The 24,552-nt window shown below is 45.1% G+C and overlaps 1 protein-coding gene across 1 annotated transcript in view; it reads right to left on the bottom strand.

Moving 5' to 3' along the window:
- The window catches only part of ric1 (RIC1 homolog, RAB6A GEF complex partner 1), a 44,002-nt gene that overhangs the window by 15,978 nt on the left and 3,472 nt on the right, over positions 1–24,552 (bottom strand). The window contains exons 2-7 of the mRNA XM_072662405.1: positions 22,083–22,190; positions 6,741–6,820; positions 3,447–3,554; positions 2,725–2,867; positions 1,134–1,270; positions 545–636 (exon numbers count right to left, since the gene is read on the bottom strand). Coding sequence (XP_072518506.1) covers positions 545–636; positions 1,134–1,270; positions 2,725–2,867; positions 3,447–3,554; positions 6,741–6,820; positions 22,083–22,190 — 668 coding nt within the window. The remainder of the gene's footprint in view (positions 1–544; positions 637–1,133; positions 1,271–2,724; positions 2,868–3,446; positions 3,555–6,740; positions 6,821–22,082; positions 22,191–24,552) is intronic.

Genomic DNA, 24,552 nt, shown 5'->3' on the forward strand with positions numbered 1-24,552 from the left:
ACATCACCAAGCTCTCAAATCCAGACTCTAGATTCTGAGGGCCGAACGACATATGTTCACGGAGATGAGATCGACGGCAGTCTAAACCCAGTGTCTGTTAGCAACATTAGCCTAGCATCTCCTGTTGTACACTACAGAAGCAGTGGGGTCAGTGATCAGTCATTTAACTTTTTATTTTTTTATTTTTTTGCTGAACCGTGGTTTCAACAACGAGAGAGCCAAGGAGTGCGAGTGCGCAAGCGTGCACATGACAGAAAGACAGCGTAAGAGTGTGTGAGAACAGCGAGCGAGAGAGCAAAGGACAGAGAGCGAGAGCTAGAGAAAGAGCGAGAGAGCAAGGGTAGAGAAAGCATCAAGGAGAGAGAGTGAAAGAGATCATGAGGGAGAAAGGGCGCGCGAGAGCGAGGGAAAGAGAGACAGTGAGAGAGAGGAAACCGAGAGAGTGAGTGAGTGAAAAGAGCGAGAGTGTGACCACTGGCAATGGAAAAACACACACACACACACACACACACACACACACACACACACACACACACACACGTACCTCGCACAGCCGAAGGCCATGAGTCTGTATTTGTTATTGACCGCCACGCAGGTCCCGTCCATCACATCTGCTGCCCAGACACCCTGTAACTGCTACACACACACACACACACACCATTATTTCACAGGTCTGAATGTACACACCTTCCCTCCTCACACACAGATGCCTATATCCACACACACACTCAAAACGTAAACAAACCACACACACACACACACACACACACACACACACGTTACAGTTTAAGGGGAACCAATTCTGAGAAGACTTCAGGCCTAACACACATTCTTAAATTCGCATCTCATTAAAGCGGTGGAGGGATACGTGCAGGGTGTCGGGTGGTAAAACAAATAGTCCCCTAAAAAGGTATCGGTTTCAGATTTGCCAAAATTTTTACCATCATCAACAATGATGAACACCTAACAAACGGGGGCGGCGGCAGGTTCACCTAACCACTGTTATTTATATATATATATATATATATATATATATATATATATATATATATATATATCAGTCTGTTCAGCGTAAAGTGGTTTAGCACCGTCCATTCGTGGCCCGTAAACATGAGCGTATACGTGTCTCTCACCTCTGTGGAGAACCTGCTGGCAGTGGGCGTGATGAAGCCGAGCCTCCCATCGTCGAATACGACAGCAAAGCCGTCCAGAGTCGCACAGTACTCCATATCTCTGACGTAGACCCCATTCAGATCCAAACACGGACCACCTAACACAAAGACCAGAGTGTGATTATTCAGGTTATACACTAGCTTTACCACTAAAACCAACCATCACTGGAGCCGGCACTGGAGCCAACTATGGACAGTTCTAGGGCTAGTGCTAGCTCTGCTAGCTAACTATGGACAGTTCTATGGACCGTTCTAGTGCTAGCTCTGCTTGCTAACTATGGACAGCACTGGAGTCAACCATGGACAGTTCTAGTTCTAGTGCTAGCTCTGCTAGCTAACTATGGACAGCACTGGAGCTAACTATGGACAGTTCTAGGGCTAGCTCTGCTAGCTAACTATGGACAGCACTGGAGCCAACTATGGACAGTTCTAGTGCTAGCTCTGCTAGCTAACTATGGACAGCACTGGAGCTAACTATGGACAGTTCTAGTGCTAGCTCTGCTAGCTAACTATGGACAGCACTGGAGCTAACTATGGACAGCTCTAGGGCTAGCTCTGCTAGCTAACTATGGACAGCACTGGAGCTAACTATGGACAGTTCTAGTGCTAGCTCTGCTAGCTAACTATGGACAGCACTGGAGTCAACTATGGACAGTTCTAGGGCTAGCTCTGCTAGCTAACTATGGACAGCACTGGAGCTAACTATGGACAGTTCTAGGGCTAGCTCTGCTAGCTAACTATGGACAGCACTGGAGTCAACCATGGACGGTTCTAGTTCTAGTGCTAGCTCTGCTTGCTAACTATGGACAGCACTGGAGTCAACCATGGACAGTTCTAGTTCTAGTGCTAGCTCTGCTAGCTAACTATGGACAGCACTGGAGCTAACTATGGACAGTTCTAGGGCTAGCTCTGCTAGCTAACTATGGACAGCACTGGAGCTAACTATGGACAGTTCTAGGGCTAGCTCTGCTAGCTAACTATGGACAGCACTGTAGTCAACTATGGACAGTTCTAGTGCTAGCTCTGCTAGCTAACTATGGACAGCACTGGAGTCAACTATGGACAGCTCTAGGGCTAGCTCTGCTTGCTAACTATGGACAGTTCTATGGACAGTTCTAGTGCTAGCTCTGCTAGCTAACTATGGACAGCACTGGAGTCAACTATGGACAGTTCTAGTGCTAGCTCTGCTAGCTAACTATGGACAGTTCTAGTGCTAGCTATGCTAGCTAACTATGGACAGTTCTAGTGCTAGCTATGCTAGCTAACTATGGACAGTTCTGGAACTAACCTTAGAGCAGCCACTAGAACTTGCAGTAGAGCCAAAAACTGGAACCAACCCTATAGGCAACACCACAGCTACCATACGCCCTAGAGCTAGCCATTGGGCTAATCCTGGAGCAGCAAATAGAACTTGAACATAGAGCCAGCAGCCACTGGACCCAACCCTGGAACTGATTCTGGAGCTAGCTCTGGCGTTACCCTAGAATACTGTGGTACTGCCCCCTGTTTATTCTCCTTTTGGAAAAAGTCATGTCTCTCGCCCCTTTCTTACCGCGGGACGACTGCAGGTCAAGGGAGAAGGGGATGGTGCAGAGGTTGACGGCTCTGCGGCCGTTCCTCACACCGTCCCAGTGAAGCATGTGCAGGTAGCCGTCAGCCGTGCACACCAGCAGATCCTCCTGCAGAGACTGCAGACTGGGGGAGAAAGAGATCGTTCAATTGTTCAGAGGTTAGGTGCTTCCCAAGGGATCCCAGGTGGTTGCTATGCTGTTGCTATGCTGTTGCTATACAGTTGCGGTGGTATGGTTGGTATGGTGTAGGGGTCGTTGCGAAGTGCTATTTAATCTGCATTATAAAAGCAGTGACAACTTGCGAAACGTTTGTTGAAAATCAACCAATCAGGATTGTTCTCTCAGTGGTATCTAGGCAGATGAAGCTAAACGAGCTCTCCCATTGGTCAGGCCTTCACTGGTAGAACTGAAGGCCTAACAGATTAACAGCACACACAATTAGCAATCAACTAATCGCGTTGTGATTTCCAGTGTGGGGAACCACGTCTGAAAACATGGCTAGTCCTTCTGGAGGTTCTAGACAGGCCGTGCCTACGGTTCCAGACGAGCTCAACTACATGCTAATGTAGCGTAAAAATCGGCCAAAACATGTTCCACGTGCAATGCTGTTAGCTTCATGCTGACATACAACTGAAAGCCCATAGTAGGGCTAGCTCTAATGGTCACTGTTTAACACTGCTAGCATCACTCGACTAGACAGTACCTGGTAATTGGAGCTTCCAGGTCAACTGGTTTCTTCATTTCCAGACTGAGGGCTGGGGCGCACTGTTCCTCTTTGTAGCCAGGGGTCACCTTGACCCGTGGACTACTCCTAACGCACACAGGAGAGAAAAAACAACAACATCACAACCACGAACACACAACCATGTTACCACTTACTCTGCCTAAAGCCATTCAGTTATTTTATTTATTTATATATATATTATATATAAATCAAAAATGTGCCCCCCTTACCCACCCTTTAGCACGTATGTTCTGGCATTGCACGACTACAGCTCTACACGATGTGTAGGCTACACGAGCAGCTAAGCTCAGATCATCTATCCTGAGGTAAAGTTTATAAGAATTATCCATTTTTTGCACATTTTTATAAAGTAGAGACACGTCATGACTTCTCAATCTTGTATTCACTGAAACTGAGCGACATGAAGGGTCTTAAAATAACATTTTAAAGATATAAACAATGAAAATTCACAGTGCGCTAGCCGCTAAGCATGAAGACCACTCTTTAGCAAGCCTTTAGCATGCAAGTTCTAGCATTACACAGCTAACTACAGCTCTACACAATCTGTAGGCTACATGAGCAGCTAAGCTCAGATCTATTCTGAGGTAATTTTTGTAAGAATAATCTATTTTTTGCACATTTTTATAAAGTGCTGACACTTCATGACTTCTCAATCTTGTATTCACTGGAAGTGAGCGATATAAAGGGTCTTAAAATAACATTTTAAAGACATAAACACAGAATATTCACAGTGCGCTAGCCGCTAAGCTTAAAGACCCTTTAGCATGCAAGTTCTAGCATTACACAGCTAACTACAGCTCTACACAATATGTAGGCTACACGAGCAGCTAAGCTCAGATCATCTACTCTGAGGTAAATTTTATTATAATTATCCATTTTTTGCACATTTTTATAAAGTACTGACACTTCATGACTTCTCAATCTTGTATTCACTGAGACTGAGCGACATGAAGGGTCTTAAAATAACATTTTAAAATATATAAACACCACAGAATATTCACAGTGCGCTAGCCGCTATCTTGTAACATCTGAACCACTGAAACTGAGCGACATGAAGGGTCTTAAAAAGAACATTTTAAAGATATAAACAATGAAAATTCACAGTGCGCTAGCCGCTAAGCACGAAGACCACTCTTTAGCAAGCCTTTAGCATGCAAGTTCTAGCATTACACAGCTAACTACAGCTCTACACAATCTGTAGGCTACATGAGCAGCTAAGCCCAGACCATCTATCCTGAGGTCAATTTTATTATAATTATCCATTTTTTGCACATTTTTATAAAGTACTGACACTTCATGACTTCTCAATCTTGTATTCACTGGAAGTGAGCGATGTAAAGGGTCTTAAAATAACATTTTAAAGATATAAACAACAGAATATTCACAGTGCGCTAGCCGCTAAGCTTGAAGACCCTTTAGCATGCAAGTTCTAGCATCACACCGCTAACTACAGCTCTACACAATCTGTAGGCTACACGAGCAGCTAAGCTCAGATCATCTACTCTGAGGTAAATTTTATTATAATTATCCATTTTTTGCACATTTTTATAAAGTAATCTTGTATTCACTGGAAGTGAGTGATGTAAAGGGTCTTAAAATAACATTTTAAAATATATAAACAATACCGAAAATTTACAGCGCGCTAGCCGCTAAGCATGAGGACCACTCTTTGGCAAGCCTTTAGCTTGAAAGTTCTCGCATTACACAACTACGACTCTACGTGATGTGTAGGTTACACGAGCAGCTAAGCTCAGATCATCTATTCTGAGGTAAATTTTACTATAATTATCCACTTATAGCATCTTTTATCACCTAGAGACACATTACGATTTCTCTGTGTTGTATTCACTGGAACTAAGCGATATAAAGGGTCTTCAAAAGGAATTTTAAAGATATAAATAACAGGAAAGGTTAACTAAGCATGAAGCTAAAATGCCACCTTAAAATGGAGCTGTATTTAAGGTGGAAAGGAAAAAAAGCAGTGAAAAAGTTACGACTAAGAGGCCATATTTGTTCACGGTGTGATGGATCTCGATGGTCCCTTAAAACACAGCGCTTAAATTAGCAGGGCAGAGAAGCAAAATAATTCGCCAACTGACGCAGATGGCAGACGGCGAAGTGTTTTGGCTGTGCTTGAGGGACGTGATGTACTCTCGGGTAAGACGAACGAGCGGATCTAAAGCTGTGCTCTCGGACATTCGCAATTTGTGTTGATTTGTGAAACGAGAGAGCTGGAGTGGAAGTCTGGTCAATAAAAAAGACGAAAAAAAGTCTCTGATCTCTGATAACTTGAGACTGGTGAGGGCTCAGAGCTGCACAGAGTGTAACGGCTGTGGTTGGAGCTCGGTGTGGAGCTGTGCTTAGCTTGGAGCTAACTTAGCAAATAGCACGCTGGCTAATGCAGCTCTTCCAAACTGTTTTAGTATAAAACCCAAGTAGAAGAGCCCCGGTTGGTGAGTCTTGGGCCTTCAACACCACTCAGCTGAGGAGCATGCTTTACAAACGATAGAATACCATGCTGACTAGCATAGTGGTTAACCCACCTACAATAAACAGTATACTAACAGAAGGATGATAAAACAGTCTCCTGAGCTGACTCCTGACTTGTTAAACTAGCTAATTTCGAGCCAGCGGGGAGAACTGGTTGCGCTTAGACGCGGCTAATGTTAGCATTTCCTCCGTTTTGGGACTTTAGAGGTGGTTGCTTTCAATCAAAGACCTGCCACCGTAACGTGAAACCCATTTAGCACCGGCCCAGAGGAGGCAACACACTCTCGGTGTAGTACAGAGGTACTTGGGGACTAGCATGCTCGCTAACTCTGCAAGTTTCTGCCTCGGCTTTTCACATTTCTCGCAGGCAGGCCTGTCTGTGGAAGGCGGTGGCCAACCATCTCTCTTTCTGCCGAGTCACCAGTAGAGTTTATAAACTACAGCCTGCTGAGGACACTAAAATCAATAGGAGTTGCGTAATGAACTCAGACACACACTCTCACTCTCGCACTCTCACTCTCGCACTCCCCCTCTCTCTCTCTCACACACACACTGACGTCAGGTATCTTACGTATAGAAAAGTGTGTTACTTTGTCGTATTGACTCTAACTTGGACTTTGCTTGCTCTGCCACAGTGGCGCTAATCAAAGTCTACAATTCTCACAATGACGTCGCATTGTGCTTCCGCTCACTGGCCACTTTATTAGAAACATCTATGTTGCGCTGCCACTCGGTGTACCTACAATAAGGTGGGTTACTCACTTTGGGTAGACGGGTTCATACAGGTATTTGTCGTCTCCTCCTCCAATGATGTCGAACAGGAGCACGTATCCATTCGCCGCCTAGAAAAAAACCAAACAAACAAAACAACGGGAGAAATTATTGATGAGTGAGACTGGAGGTCACCGGTTACCCATTCAACCATTCGACACACTGGATGATAGACTGACCAGCAGACACTGATACTGCCGGACACACAACCAGTTTCCACAGCAGTCAGACAGATTTAGCTTGGTTTGCACGTGACCGTTGAAATGAGCGGGAACAACTGCCAACATGGCCAGATCAGGCCGTTCCAGCAAATTCAGGAAATGCATCAAGAAACTCCAATAATCCTAAAATGTAATCACATAAAACATCATGCGTAAACTAAAGTTCGCCAGAGAACATTCAGACAAAGACCAGGACTTCTGAAACAATGTGCTTTGGGCCGAAAGCTGAAAGATTCCTGCATGGAGGAGCAGGAACAACCTTGTCGAGGTCAGAGACTGGTAAATGGTTTGGAAATGACTAATTGAGCTGTTCTGAGCACAGAGGGGTAATCATTGTGCTCAGCACGGGATGCTTACAAACATGGTGGAGGTAGTTTCATCAACAACTAGCAGTGAGAGCTAGCCAGGCTAAAGTACAGCCTCCAAACATGCTGAAGGTAGTTTCATCAACAACTCAAGATGAGAGCTAGCCAGGCTAAAAGTACATCCCCCAAACATGGTGGAGGCAGTTTCATCAACAACTAGCAGTGAGAGCTAGCCAGGCTAAAGTAAAGCCTCCAAACATGGTGGAGGCAGTTTCATCAACAACTAGCAGTGAGAGCTAGCCAGGCTAAAGTAAAGCCTCCAAACATGGTGAAGGTAGTTTCATCAACAGCTCACAGTGAGAGCTAGCCAGGCTAAAAAGTACAGCCCCCAACATAGTGGAGGTAGTTTCATCAACAACTCATGGTGAGAGCCAGCCAGGCTAAAAGTACAGACTCCAAACATGGTGGAGACAGTTCCAAAACAACTCACAGTGAGAGCTAGCCAGGCTTAAAGTACAGCCCCCAAATATGGTGGAGGTAGTTTCATTAACACTTCACGATGAGAGCTAGCCAAGCTAAAGTACAGCCTCCAAACATGGTGGAGGTAGTTTCATTAACACCTCACGATGAGAGCTAGCCAGGCTAAAAGTACAGCCCCCAAACATGGTGGAGGTAGTTTCATCAACAACTCACGGTGAGAGCCAGCCAGGCTAAAAGTACAGCCTCCAAACATGGTGGAGGTAGTTTCATCAACAACTCTCAGTGGAAAGGGGGCTTTCTCCAACATGGTTAGCTAACCGTACTTGGGGCAACAGAAGTGCTCGGTGGGAAGGCTTAAATGGTGTAGACCCAATAACTAAGACCCACAAAGGAAATCATGAGAGCTTGTTTAGCAGCTGCTGCAGTTAACCTTGTTTATCTGCTCTGCTTTCAGCTGGGTTGTTGGTAAACAGTCGGGGCTGAAACACGGTTGAGGTTTTAGTCTGCAGCTGTTCGCTCTCAGAGCTGCTGGAAGTATTCAGAGTTGATTTGGACTCGGAAACAAAACTGACAGAAACGGAAAAAAAAAAAAAACACAGACAAGACAAAACACTCCGGGGGCGCAAAAACTTTCAGGCGGCCATCTCCACGGCAACAGTGCTCGAAGCAGGAACGTTAAAACGGGAAGCGGAGACAGTAATTACCCGCGATGCCATGTCAACAGGCGCTTAAGATGGACAGAGTGGTGGAGGAGAGCCAAACGAAAAGCTCCCTCTCACACACAGCGAGCGCGAGAGTGCGCGAGAGAAGGAAAAAGTAGTGAGGACGAGGACAGAGAGTGAGGAAATAAAGAAAGGAACAAGTGAAAGAGAAGAGTAAGGAACGAGAGGAGACAGAAAAAGAGACGAGAGCGCGAGAGCAAGCGCGAGAGCAAGCGCGAGAGCTGGCAGGATAAGTTGGTGGAAAATGTGAAAAAAGAAGGACAAAATAAAAAGCGTGGACATTTTTTTGGAAGGACACCGAGAGAGAGGCAGGAGTGTGTGTGTGTGTGTGTGTGTGTGTGTGTGTGTGTGTGAGAGAGAGAGAGCAAGAGAGAGAGATCGGTTCCTGCAGAGTTTGAGCTTTTCGTTTTAAAGAAAAAGTCTGTAAACACAACTGTACTGTCGATTACCGTCAGATGAGGTCATTAATGAGGTCAGTAATTCTGGCAACCATCTGCTAGGGGCCTAACAGTTGCTAGGATGATCCTTGCTGGTCGCTATGGTGTTATAATCCCATCTGATTACTAGGGAATATCTCTAGGTTCTCAGGTGGCTGGTGGAATGCTGCTAACTAGTTCTTACACCATCTCTGGGAACTGCTAGGTGGTCACTTTGGTTACTAGGGCATCACTAGGTTCTCCGGTGGTTGGTGGGGTGCTACTAACTCTTGGCAGTTGCTATGGCATCCTAGATGGCTACTAGGATGTTGCCATGTAATTTCATTTGGTTACTAGGATATCACTAGGTTCACACGGGTGGTTTGCTCATTTGTCATCTCTGGGGATTGCTAAGATATCCCTTTGTGGTTGATATGGTATCTCAGTTGGTTGCTATATTAGTGATTTGACAACTGGGGCATCACTTTGTTCTCAGGTGGTTGGTGGGGTGCTCCCAAGTAGTTGGCACATCATCTCTGGGCACTGCAAGGATGTCATTTTTATGGTTGATATGGTATCCCATCTGGTTTCTAGGGCATCACTAGGTTCTCAGATTGTCGTGTTATCCCACTACATATCCCACCACAGCATTACTAGGCTCTCCGGTGCCTGGTAGGGTGCTGCTGACTAGTTGCTATGCCATCTCTTGGGGATGCTGGGGTACGGCTTTGTGGTTGACCGGGTTGTTCATGTGGCTTCTAGGTCACTACGCTTCTAGGGACTACTAGGGGACCACTTGGGATCCTTGGGGTGCTGGAGTAGGCGGAAGCCAGTTCTCGTGAGCTGGTTTCCGTTCTCAAAAATCACACCGATGCTTCCACAGGCATGGCCGAGCATGTTTGTCACACACACACACTCTCTCTCTCGCTCTCTCTCTCACACACACACACACACACACACACACACACAGGTGTTGCTCCAGGCTTTCATATATGTGCCATTATCACCCATCAAAGCAAAATCCGCCCAGCGCAACGTGAAATATAGGCACCGACGATTACCAAAGAGCTGCACTGGGCTCTGTTGCCGCGGCAACCAGAAACCACACGACGCAGGGAATGGGGTCGAGTTACCGTAGAAGCTAAAGCGGCCACAGGTAGACTCACCCCCCACCTCTTTGTGTGTTAAGGTGACAATACCAGTGTATGGAGACAGCAAAGTGATAGGTCTCACACACACACACACACACACACACACACACACACACACACACACACACACACACAGACAGAGACTGTGTGTTCTGCATACTTCTCAGCATGTATGGTCTTGTCGAAGAAGGCACCTCGGGGCCTCTTTCACTCTTCCTTACATTTTCTCACTCGCGCTCACAAAACGTTGGCAGTTCTGTCTGACAGACTGACGGTCTCCATGGTGACTCCGCATAGATTAGGAGATAATTCATCAATAATGCCATCAATGACAACGAGGCTACAAGTGCTGGGAGGGTGATGGCTAGAACATGCTTCCTCAGAGACCTGCATCACCTTCGCCACTGGAGCTCAGCACACCTGGAGGAGAATGTTAACGCCTAATCCTCCTCCTCCATCCTACCCACCCAGTGAGAGCTCAAGACTCGGCACCTCCCCGGGGGAAATAACTGATTACTATCAATTGCAGACTTGTATTGCGATGACACACATTCTGACAGACTGCAATACATTATATGACACGTAGGGGGGGGGGGGGGGGGCGACGCCTGAGGTGGTCCACAGCTCTTGGTGATTCCCGGACATGGACGGCTGTGGCATCACCGGGAATCGAACCTGCTGCCTCTTGATGACCGAGCCAGCGCTTCGATATCTGCGCCGTTCGCAAGCCCAGAGATAAACGATAAACAGAAAGTGGTCCAGGATCTTCTCCATGATCAAAGAGAACCAGAAGGAGAACTGGGTCCACTTACGGTGTGAACGCCAACGTTCAACTTCATGTCAACACAACTGACACAAGTGGACGTGGAACTTTAACCGTAAGCCTCGTCTTCCGCTGAATTGCACAATCAACAAAGACCTTTCACTGGAAACTCTTCATGTACAGACCTTAGGTCGCTCCTAGTCTGGAAAAACAATCAAATATGAGAAACCAGTGCCAGCAGAGCTCAATCACACGAGGCTCCCATTAAAAAAAACAACAACAAACGACATCTGTTAAAGTGAGACATCGTCCTAATCAGATAACATCGGCGTGCTGAGACGAACCATGAACCCTCTACAGTCCAGTCATCTGAGGAAATGAGCGGTAAAGCTGTTTATATGGGCAGTAAAAGTTTATTTGGAACATCAGGACAAATCCAAAACAGTCCATTTTGATTCTTGCAATACTTAAGATTCTTTAGCATGACCCATTTCCTGAGCTCTCCCAGACAACGACCAGTATTTTCAGTAGCCACCCGACACAGGGTGATGTTTCTGAGCCATGTGAAACTTTTCAAATTGCCACTGGAGCTCAACACGCTTGGAGAAGAACATCAACACCGAATCCACTTCCATCAGCTAACAGACGAACACGCTGGCTAGCATACCGCTAAGTCCAGTACCCCTCAAACACTATATATATATGTTGTTAATATATATAGATTGCTGTTGTCAAGCAAAGACTGGGTGGGTAAACTAGGGGTTGGAGAATTTTGCAAATGGTCAGCAGGGAGTTCCCGGTCAGCGGTGGTGGTCCAGGTGAGTAGGGCCAGAAAACAAACCAGAAACAGGGGTCAGATCGAAGCAGTCAAAGCTCCCATGCTGACCCCTGTCCACTGTTGAAAACTCCTACAAATGGACATGCCATGGAGTGTCAGGACTGGACCTCAAAGCAAAGGAAGAAGGTGGCCTGGTCGGATGACTACACCTCCCAACTTACTGGACCTAAAAGATCTGCTGGAACAAATCGGTGCCAGATTATAGGTTCTGTAGTGGTCCACACGACGTCCCACCTGGCTGCTCTCAACTGTGACCTGACTTGAGCCAAGACGCACCAGCAACACAAACTGAAGAAATCCGTTGGCGTGGGTTTCTCGGTTTTGGGCCTCAACTCAGGACAACGAGCAAGAGCCACACAACAACACTCGTCTGAGGGCGGCAGAACGCCCCTGAATGCCTGGCCTTCCTGGCATTGTTGGTCGTGGGCCGGAGGACGGAGAAGGATGAGGATACGCTCTCTAAACATCACGGTCATCACGAACGTGAAGTTTCCGGAATGCCTCCGAAGGTACAGGCCTGAGAGAAACAATCAAAGATCTCCTCAAAGCGGTGGGGACCGAAAAAAAGGGTTGCCATGACTACAACTACTTTCTGGGACTAGTTTTTTTTACTACGCCTTGCATGTATCCCTCCACCATTTCAATGATGCGTACTTATAAAAGCATGTTTTAGATACAGAATCTTCTCAAGACGTTGGCGAAACTGTATCTCGGCCTCGGTCAGGCAGCGGACTCATAACCGCTAGGTTTAGGAACTAGCAGCTTTGGGAGGTTCAAACATCTGGGTCCATTCCCCACCACTGTAAACACGGTGCCCGGTTTCTTATCAAACCCACTCTGAACCTCTTAACCGTGGAGGAATTTTCCGTGGAACAATTGGTGGAATTCCTCTTTAAGGAGGACTGGCGTTGCTAGTGTTGCAATACAACGCCGGCATCACAAAGCTCCTGCAGCCCAGCCTGAAACAATCCGTTTATAAGACATCAGCTTCATGGAAGCATTTTCAACCATCTAACCATCTACATAGGGTCTCCCACCAATCCCAAAACACCCTTGACCAGGTGAAGAACCCCCATGTGATCAAGCTTCTACATGATACTACTGATTTTACTCAAGAACCCTTGAAGAACCCCTCCTTATGACGTTAGCTGCACTCGGAAGGATCCCTCTTCCAACGTTCCTCCCGGACTTGGGAGCCAAGTACAACACAAACGCTCAGCTGGCTGAACTGACGCTCGGCTGAGACGGGGGGTGGGGGGGTGACCTCAAAAAGGCCAGCGCCTGGTTGCGCAAGCCTGTAACATGCAAGGAATGTTTCAGTTCTAGTTTTGGTTTGGACTTCTATCCGTTCCGACACCTCCTCAGTCTCTGAACTTGGCCGGTTTTATAACCCGTACAAGTCCCAGCGACGACCAAGTCACGCTGGAGTTGTATTTGAACGATCCCCCCCACGCTTAAAAGGTGCCAAATACAAGCATGGGACCTCGGTTGGGACGAGATTATCCGCTGTGGTTGGACAAGCCTATTTACCACCCTGTTATTTCACCTCAGAGTTCAATAAACGGACGATGTTTTCCTTTTCTGGTCGGCTTGATTAATCCGAACAATCTGATGAGCTCTGCTCTGACAGAAGCCACGTGAACCGAGATGTCCAAATATTTGCGGACACCCCTTCCGATGAAAGCATTCAGCGACTTGAAGTTGCACCCATTGCCATCACAGCTTGTCTAGTTCCTCTGCAGACGTACTGCCAATAGTCTAGACCTCTCTGGAGCAGATAAACAAACATGAACCTAATGCCAGGGGTGGGCTAGAAGTATATAAAGCCCCCCAGTGGAACTGTGTTCTCTAGAAGGAAGGATGGATGGATGGATGGATGGATGGGGCTACACTAGGAGTTGAGGCTCCTCCAAAATCTAGTAGAAAGCCTTCTTGCCTGGACAGGAGGAGGCAGTTACTCCAACAAAAGCAGGATGAACAGGTGTCCTAATACTTTTGTCCATATAGTGTTGCATAGATCTCAAAGCCCGTCAGCTAGAGTTAGCTTTTAGCCTAGCACCCCACAAGCACTTTCCCAGGAGCACTTTCCCAAGCAGCCCTTTTCAATAGGCTACTCCCCCTGGAGCGCATACCCCACGAGCCACTTACCCTGAGACAGGAAGCTAAAGCCAGGGAAGCGAGAGGGTTAGCATTTAGCCTAGCCTGGAAGCCCCATTTGACCAGTCTGAGTTTAGCCTAGCTACGGACACCCGTTCGCCACCTGAGAATGAGTGGGTGGGGCTGGACTGCTTGAGACTAAGAGGGCTGAGCTAGACTGCTATAGCCAGGGACACAAGTGGGTTAGCATTTAGCCTAGCCTGGAAACCCACTCACTTTCCTTGCTTTAACTTCTTGGGTCACCTGGTTTGAGTTACCCTATTCTGGACAGGGCCGTCTGGGGGGACCTGGTTAGGAGTGGCAGCTTCGGCGAAGCTTCCCTCCCTTGTGTTAGGGTAAGCTTTCAGCCTAGCACAGATACCTGTTCGCCACCTGAGACAGCTGGATCATGCAGCAGGACGTTTTCCAATATTTGGAGTCTGGAAGTGACGTGCTGATATCCAGCGGTCCAGCAGTTTCCGAAGAGCACTGTAACTCTAGACCCTTCAGAGTTAAACAGGAGTTCACAGAGTTGCTCTGCTGCTGACATGGCAGTAGCAGTGACGAGTGTGTGTGTGTGTGTGTGAGAGAGAGAGAGTGTGTTTACATACCAAACACTGATAATCACCCAGCTCATGTGAGGAACGTAAAAACTCTGGATTGCTTATCTACCCACTATCTCCAGGTGCCTCGGCTGAGGAGCGTGACGCTGTTACCGGAAGCTAAACGCTGCTGCCTCGGCTTTGTGCCCCCCAAAACCTGATTGTGTGTGACCACCCTGGACCACCCACCAAAATGAGGCTCCATCCCTTCTCCTTTCCTTCTGAAACGGTCAGAATTCATCCATTAGGGCTGAATCAGAAGAGTTAGTGTGACGTATGATGATTATGTTAATGACGGGTAAAGCTAAATGCTGTGGGCTGAGTGGGCGGAGCCAGACTGATGTAGGCTGGGTGGACAAGGACTAATCTTTTCCAAGATGAATATTGGGGTGAGGGGGGGTCTAAACTGCTGGAGGCGGAAAGAGTGGAGCTACACTGCTGGAGCTAAGTGGGCAGGGCTAAAGTTTTCAAATATGAATGGGAGGAGCTAAACTGATGGAGGCTGAGTGGGTTGAGCTAAGTGGCTATAGGCTTTTTTTATAGGTTTTTCTGGGCGGACCTAAGTGGGCAGGGCTAACATTTTCAAAGATGAATGGGAGGAGCTAAACTGCTGGAGGCTCAGTGGTGCTAGACCGCTTTAGGCTAAATGAGAGGGGATAGACTGCTGGAGGCTGACTAAGTGAGTTGAGCTAGACTGTCGTAGGCTGAGTGGGCGGAGCTACATGGATAAAGTGTAAAAGGGCAGGACTAAACCTTTCACAGAACAACAGCCTGGAGTCTGAGTGGCCGAAGCTCAGCAGCTATAGACAGAGTTGGCACGGCTAAACTGCTGGAGGCTGAGTGGGCGGAGCTAAGCAGCTGTAGGCGGAGTGGGTGGAGCGACACTTTTCAAAGCTAAAGATGATCAAATTTGTGATCTCAGAAAGACAAGTATGAACTAGGGAGGAGCCGCTCCATGTAGGCTAATATACACGTTTTGGGGACCTCACAAAAGCAACGGGTTCGAGTCCCAGCCTAGTTTCCGTATATGGACGACGGAAGTGAACGGTAAACATTCGGTTTTCCCCAGGATATGGACACTTTATAGGAAGGCTAAGACTTGCAGGATCATTTGTATCCTGCCAAAAGACTGAGACGAAAGCTGGCCAGAGGACGGACGCTTTGTCTTGTAGGTCGGATCTGACAAAAGAATTAATTCACTGCTAAATTATGAAGCACTTACAGCGGAAATGTTCCAGAGTGTAGGGAACAGCGTTGCCGTGGTTACTAAAAAGAAAGGGGGGGGGCCTGTGGGAGTAAAAGGGAGATTGCTATATTATATTATTTTACACACTAGCTGGTTGAAAGACACACACACACACACACACACACACACACACACACACACACACACACACACACACACACACATCGTGGGAGAGTGCTGGCTCTGGTAAACAGAAGCACATTCAAACACTGAGTCAATGTCAGTCATCTGCAGAACGAGCTGTTGGGGCAGAAATGTATGATTTTGAGCTTTAAAACTACTCAGTATCTGCTATGAATTTCCAGGCATCCACTATGAATTTGTCAGTATCCACCCTCAACTACTTAGTATCCACTATGAATTCTTCAGTATCCACAATCAACTATTCAGTGTCTGCTATGAATTCTTCAGTATCCACCATCCACTACACAGTATCCACTATGAATTATTCCATGTTTACTATGAAGCATCTAAGCAATTATTACTACCTCAGCATCTTCTTCAAATCACTAGGGTTAAAGTAACTCACCCAGAAACTTCTTAAGCACCCATTACGAATTATACTACGGCCACTAGGAGTTCTTCAGGATCCACCATGAATTCTTCAGTACCTACTAGACATACACTTACACTTTAGTGTCCGCTATGATTTATTCAGCCAGAGCTACACGTTAGTTTCGTATCCACCACAAATTCTTCAGCATCCACTATGAATTTCTCAGGATCCACCATGAATTCTCCAGTATCTACTATGAACTACTAATAATCCACTAATAATTACCCTATCCCTATCTAAAGTAAATGAACTGGTGTCTATTATGAATTCTACATTATCTACTATGAATTACTAGGCATCCACTATGAATTCTCTTAGTATCCACTATTAACTATAAATTCTTCTGTGTCTACTATGACGCCTTGAGTAATTACTACCAACTCAGCATCTTCTTTAAAAGACTAGGGTTAGGGTAAACAACCCAGAAACTACCATGAATTCTTCACCATGAATTCTTCAGTGTCCACCATGAATTATTCAGTACCTACTATGAACTATTAAGCATCAACTACTAATTACTCGGTGTCTACTTTAAATGATTCAGTATCTAATATGAATCACTAGGCATCCACTATGAATTCTTCTGTATCCATTTTTTCCACGTCTACTATGAAGCACCTGATGATTATCAGTACCATCTCAGTACTGATCTCTGATCAAATGACTAGAGTTAGGGTAACCAAGAAACCACTATGAATTCTTCAGCATCCACTATGAATTATATAGCGTCTATGCTTTTTTTTTTGGTAAGCCACTATGAATTATTCTGTATCCACCATGAATTTATCAGTATGTAGTATGAATTACTAAGCATCCACTATAAATTCTTCAGTATCCACTATGAAATACTCCGCATCTACTATAAAGAAGTCGGTAATTCATTGAAATGCTTCGCTCTGACTTCGTTTGTTTTCCGATACTGATATATAAACTTTCCGATAGCACTGTTGAAATAATATTTCATATACTTCACCATGTGGGAGAGGTCCAAGACATACGATTTGCCTTAAAACATAACTTTACTATTTTTGCTAAACAAAATATAACAAATTAACATCGGCCCTTTGGATCGGCCTAATTATCCGATTCCCGATCCAGCCAATTTTCTCAGTATCGTGAGCGATATCCGATCCTAGTATCAGATTGGTGCATCCCTAGTAATTATTCCCACAAACGTCCACAGCACCCGCTTCAAATATCTAGGGTTAGGCTAACCCAGAAGCTAGCACGAATTATTCAGTGTCTGCTATAAATAATTAAGATTTAATTAATTATTTGGTAATTATTATTAATTACTCTGAACCTACTTCAGATGATTGGGCTCAGGGCCGGTCAGTAACTACTAGGAACTATTCAGTATCCTGTCTTGCTCCTTTCTGGTCTTTGGAAAGGGAGTGCGTAGCATGGAGGCCGGAGCCAAACCCTCACCAACGCGTTCCTGACCGACGCTCGGACCTACTCATTAACCTCCGAGCACCATCTAGGATAGAGTCAGCAAGAAGCTGCTTTCCCTGAAGCCGCAGGAGCGAGAGGAGGAAACGGGAGGAAGAGGGAGGTTCTGCGGTCACAGACAGGCAGAAAATAGCATGAGCGAAGGAGGTGCTGGTGGGACGAAGGGTGGTTGTGGGGGTGGGGGGGGGGGGGGTGAAGTTGGGGAAAGAGGAAAGCCCCCCCTTCCCCTAAAGCCCTTCTTCTGTAAAAAGCTCTGGGACCCAGTTTTCATTGGAAACTGTAGAGAAGCAGAGAGAGGGATGAAGGGCAAGAACGAATGAACGAGGCATGACCTCAGGAAGACGAGCGGCGGGCGAAACATCTGGAGAACATCTGCACTGCGTCTGCTCGCCGGCTATTTAGGGATTGAGGGAGCGCGAGAGTGCGAGAGCACCTGGGATGGAAGACTAACAAACTCAGTATTTTTAGGTTAACAAGCATCACAAAAACAACCCCACCCACAGCAGTTTAGCCCCTCCTCCTCAGCCTACAGCAGCCCTGCCCCTCCGGCCAACGCATTAGCCCCACCCCTTTCATCTACAGCAGTTAAGCTCCACCCGTTCAGCCTAGAGGAATTTAATCCCGTCCGTTCAGCCTGCAGTAGTTTAGCCCCAGCCCTTTACACCCTGGAGTCACACGGAGGGTTTCAGGGAGGGCAGCCAATCGGAGCAGAGCTAATTAACATACATCAGTCTGTTTTTTTTTTTTTTTTTTTTTGGTTGATAAACCCACGAGGACGTGGAGAAGCCCTTTAAGGACAGCGTGAACGTGAAAGCTGGAAGTTCTAGCCGAAACTCCACGTCAGCAGGTTTTCCGGCCGCTGTTGAGGAAGTCGCGCAGAGCTCGGATCTCCGCGAGCCACTCGGCCATCAAAACCGCAAACAGCGCGGCGAGAGCCTGCCTCTTCCTGCGTGAGGGAGAGCGCTGCAGCGCTGCCGGTCGTGTCTGAACTCGCTGAGGGAACGTCTGAGAGCTTCACTTAGGCTCACATTCCAGAGGAATGTTGGCGTCCGACTGGACGGTTAAAAGGAGCTCTGGGACAGAGACACACACAAAAAAATGAAAAAGGAAGAGCGCCGGAGCTGCAGAAAACAAAACACCACTGTCTCACTGGAGAAATCCCTCTATCCCTCACACACACACACACACACACACACAATACAGCTCATTAAGAACACACTCTAAATGTAGGTATTGTGATATACACTGAGGAGGCGGAGCTACAGTCTCTCATTAGGGTGGATATTAATAACACTCTAAATGTAGGTATTGTGATATACACTGAGGAGGCGGAGCTACAGTCTCTCATTAGGGTGGATATTAATAACGCTCTAAATGTAGGTATTGTGATATACACTGAGGAGGCGGAGCTACAGTCTCTCATTAGGGTGAATATTAATAACACTCTAAATGTAGGTATTGTGATATACACTGAGGAGGCGGAGCTACAGTCTCTCATTAGGGTGGATATTAATAACACTCTAAATGTAGGTATTGTGATATACACTGAGGAGGCGGAGCTACAGTCTCTCATTAGGGTGAATATTAATAACACTCTAAATGTAGGTATTGTGATATACACTGAGGAGGCGGAGCTACAGTCTCTCATTAGGGTGAATATTAATAACGCTCTAAATGTAGATATTGTGATATACACTGAGGAGGAGCTACAGTCTCTCATTAGGGTGAATATTAATAACGCTCTAAATGTAGGTATTGTGATATACACAATAAGAAGTGGGTGGAGTCTGGAAAGGGTAACTGGGTACAGAATGGTATGATGAGAAACCTGCTTTGATGTCGGTGGCGTGAGGAAGAAGAGTGCTGACTCAGTGCTGAATGAGGAGCTGTTATGAATCACTCGTCGTAAACAGCGCGCTCAGTAAGTTGGGGGTGGATTAGCACTGTTTTTGTGTCTTCCAACAGCCGAAAAGCGGAAGGATAACGATGCAGGGGTTTTTGCTCACACACACACACACACACACACACACACACACACACACACACACACCTCATCTCTTGGGCCCTCAGTGTTTAGCTCTGACTTTGATCTCCACTTCCTTTCACACAACAAAGACAGAGCAGTGTTTCACATTCTGCTCCGGAACCCCTTTATTACTTTACAACACCGGTCCCCCCGAGATGAGAGTGTGTGTGTGTGTGTGTGTGAGAGATGATTGAAATTTCTGAGCTCACCTCATGTTCTATAGCAAATGATTCAATTCCTCATGAAATCTCACATTTTAAACACAAATCATTTTTTCTGATTCATCAAAGCATTCAATGAATCGCTAAATCACATTTCATTCAAAAGATTCAAATGTGATTCTCATAACAATCAAATACGATTTAAATCAACAACAAAAGGTCGAACTCTAGAGCAACTGATTCAGCGCGTCATGACATGAATTCCTGCACAATTCGATCCTGATTTGTTTGGTAAGCAAATGATTCAAGGAGTCATGATACCGTACAATTCATTATGATTCAATTCCTTCTGTAAGAATGCTGCAATTCTACCACAATTCAGTTCAGTTTGAGACCAATCAGTGCTTAATGAATCCTCCATGAATTTTGTCATGATTCTTTATAAAACAAATCTCACATTTGATGCCAACTCAGTTAATGAATCCAGGGCATCATAACACCTCAAATTTCACCACGATTCAGCTGAATTCTGACTTCATAAAACGATTCAGTGGATAGTTCAATCTGATTCTAATGATTAAGTGATTCAATAGAGCGCACTTCTATTCAAATATGATTCTTTCAGAAGCAATTCAGCGATGACAATCTCCTTCTTCATACACAGCCAATGTATGCCAATCAGGATGGAATATGAGATGTCCTAATTTAATATGACTCTTTAGAAAAGATTCAATGTATCACGAAGAGTCGTGATTCAGATTTGATTCCTTTAGTCTGATTCAGAACCATGTTTACAAATACGCCAAACACAAAAACATGATGAAGACGCAGAGGATTCGGACCTAAACTAGTCTCTTCGTCCACCGCGGAGGGAAAAACCCAACATCCAATAACTCCACCCACGGTAACCCGGCCCTCGCCATGGAGACGGGAGACGGAAAATGAGGGATCCTGTTACTCAAAGCCAGAGCAGCTTCAGGTTACGAGGAGCAAGAAAGACGAAGACGTTTACTGCTGAAAACCGAGAGCAGGGACGGCGCTACGAGGCGTCCGCAGCACAGGTCACCCGTCACTTGCTGCTTTAAAGGGACGTTTCGGTCTACTGTTGGACCATGGACATATCCAAACATCTGCTGTAAACAAGCGCACTCAGCACAGACAGCAGTGCTGCAGTGTTTCTAGAGCGAGGGTTGCTAGCCCGAAGATCGAAAGCACCTTCTGATGAGGTATCTTAAAGGTGGGAGGAGCTACGAGCAACACAAAAAAGGAGACAGGTGGTCTTGGATGCTGCCAGGAAACCAGACATTACGTCTGTGGTTATTAGCATCCACATTATATGGTTACATGTAGGGGGGACCCAACTGAAGCCTGGTGTGTATTAGGTCATGTGATCGAAAACAATATTGAGTCAAAACATTATGACCACTCACAGACCAAGTGAGCGACGATGGCATTGTGAAGACCCTTTGGTACCTTGATGAGGGCCAGATCGTCCCAACGACTAGGGTCTTCAAAACTGAGTTCCTACTGACGGGGGTCCGAGGAGGACCAGACCCCACACCAGGGGCGACTAAGGCTTCTGTCTGGGCTGAACCGACAGAAGGACAACTAAGGGCGAATGATAGTTACGTGAGGACGGCTCACAAAACACAGTGCAAACAAAAAGCGCCCCCTACTGAAAATGAGGCTGTATAGAGAGTCACAGTGCCTATGCTAACCCCTGTCCACTGCTGCAAGCGCCTGCAATGGACACAATGTGAGTAAAGGACCCGCTGGAACTTCTGCCAGATACCCCAGACACCACTTCCAGAGGTCTTGAGGTCCAGAAGGAGGCAGTTTGGGGGCCAAGTGGAGGAACAGCAGCAGGTTTGGCAGGTGGTCATAATGTTTTGGCTCACTGGTGTAAATTCAAGTGGATTGATAGAGTGTACAAGTGCATGTGTGGCAGGCTGGAATAGAAAAAGCTGAGTTAGTGGGGACGGACTGTACCCTCTTAGCTCAATAAACTACAGTCTCATGAGCACACACTCAACCAAAGTCCAAACACACACACAAACACACACACACACACACACACACACACACACCCCTCAGGCCAGGATAAACAGCAGAAATGTAACAGTGGCACTGGGGTCAGGACAGTTCACTCATTACGCACTGGTACAGTGGCAAAAAGGAGAAAAGGGAAACCTGTATAGAGGAGAAAAGGCAAACTCAAGTGAAAGTAAAAGAGAAAGACAAAGATGAGCGTCACTCACCGCCACTGCGATCATGGAGTCGTCTGGTTTCCATTCGGCCTGCTGGTAGAAACCAAACTGGGCCGCCGCCTTCGCCGACTCTATATAGCTCACCACCAGAACACTGGGCTACAGACAGAGAGAGAGGTTTGCCATTTATTATTTTGTACAAATAATCAGTAATATTATTTTTAATAATAATAATTAGTATTAAATTACTACATTTTTATCTGTATTGGGGACCACAGTAAACTTCCTATTCCTGCCTGAAAGGATACAGTGAATAATTCATAGCGGATGCTGAAGAAAATCACATTGGACACCAAATAATTCACAGCAGATGTTAAATAACTCAGTCAATACTATATAACTTATATTAGACACTGAATAATTCTTAGAAGACACTAACAATTACTACATAAAAATGATAAATACAAAATAATTTTGTAGTACATGTTGGATAATCTATAACAAAAACTGAATAATACACACTGGATACTAAATCATTCAAAGTAGATGCTGAATAAGTTACAGTAGACAATAATAATAACAACTGAGAAAATATTAAATACTAAATACTTGGATAATCCATAACAAAACCTGAAGAATCCATAGTAAATGCTGTACCATTCATACTGGACACATTTCATAGTGGATGCTGAATAATGCACAGCAGACACTGAATAATTTATAGTACCCATCAGGTAATTCAAAGTAGCCAGTGAATAATTCATAGTGGATGCTGAAAAGTCACAGTAAACACTGAATAAATCATAGCAGACACAAATAATTATTAAAGAATAACACAAAACAAATAACTTAAATACAAAACATTTTGTAGTACATGTTGGATACTCTATAACGAAAACTGAATAATCCATATTGGATACTAAATAATTTAAAGTAGATGCTGAATAAGTCAATAATAATTACTACGAAAATAATCATTTTTAAAAATATGAAATACTTGGATAATCCTGAAGACCTGAAGAAGCCATAGTAAATGCTGTTTCATTCATACTGGACACGTTTCATAGTGGATGCTGAATAATTCACAGTAGACACTGAATCATTTTATAGAACCTGCTGGGTAATTCAAAGTAGCCGGTAAATAATTCATAATTACTAAATAATAATAAAGACAAATTACTAAACTAAATGTATAGTACATATTGGATAATCCATAAGGAAGGTTGAATGATTCATACTGGATAATTCCAAGTAGACGCTAAATAATTCAATGGATGTTGAATACTATATAACTTATATTAGACACTGAATAATTCTTCGTAGACACTAATAATTACTACATAAAAATGATAAATACAAAATCATTTTTAGTACAAGTTGGATAATCTATAACAAAAACTGAATAATGCACACTGGATACTAAATCATTCAAAGTAGATGCTGAATAAGTTACAGTACACAATAATAATACCTGAGAAAATATTAAATACTAAATACTAATAATCCATAAGGAAGGTTGAATGATTCATACTGGATAATTCCAAGTAGACGCTAAATAATTCAATGGATGTTGAATAATTCATACTGGATACCTTTCATAGAAAATATTGAATATTCACAATAGACACATAATAACTAAAGAACATAGTAAATCATTCAAATTAGATGCTGAATAGTAGTGGAGACTGCAAAATTCATAGCGGTTACTGAATAATTACAAGTAGTTTCTGTACTTTTTGCACACCTGATTTTATTTATTTATTTTTTGTAATCCTTTTATATAACCCCCCCCCCCCCCTTGCAGCTTTTAACTTATTAAAAGTCATAAATATACATAACTAAAATAAATTACTATTAAATTATGGCATTTAGGGCGGTATATGGGGCCTTCCCCAGGACGTGTCCATACTGGAACGGGCCTCAGTTCCCTCTCAAAACAGTTCTTAATTCTACCACATCCCAAAGGCGTTCGCTCAGGGGAAGCTCAGTAGCTGTAAGATGATGTTAGAACCGTGGTCATGAAGGGATGAACGTGATCAGCAACAATACCCAAATAGGCTGTGGCCTTCAAGCCATGATTGACGGGTACGCCTTGGACAGATAATACCAATCACACCACCTCCACCAGCCTGGACTGTAGACACAAGGCAGGTTGGGTCCATTGATCCATGCTGTCGGTGCTAAATTCTGACCCTACCACCGGTGAGCCTCAGCAGAAACTCTGCAGTCTTCAACCGCGCAGTGTTGGTGAGCCTGTGCTGAGCCACTGCAGCCTCAGTTTTCTGGTCTTGGCTGACAGAAGTAGAAGCTGACGTGGTTCTCTGCTGTTGCAGCTCATCCTCCTCAAGGCTGGACGTGTTGAGATGTTTTTCTGCTCAAAACCACTGTAGAGTGGTTTGTACTCTTCCCTTCACTGAACTCCTGTGACTACATCAGTCCAAATGAGGAACGCAAATTCATGATTTGGTCAGTAAGAGGTAGTGAAAGTGGGGCAGAGCGTCACCGACTGCCTTCAGACATC

The sequence above is a fragment of the Salminus brasiliensis genome, chromosome 18 (genome assembly GCF_030463535.1).
Source record: "Salminus brasiliensis chromosome 18, fSalBra1.hap2, whole genome shotgun sequence".
NCBI classification, from domain to species: domain Eukaryota; kingdom Metazoa; phylum Chordata; class Actinopteri; order Characiformes; family Bryconidae; genus Salminus; species Salminus brasiliensis.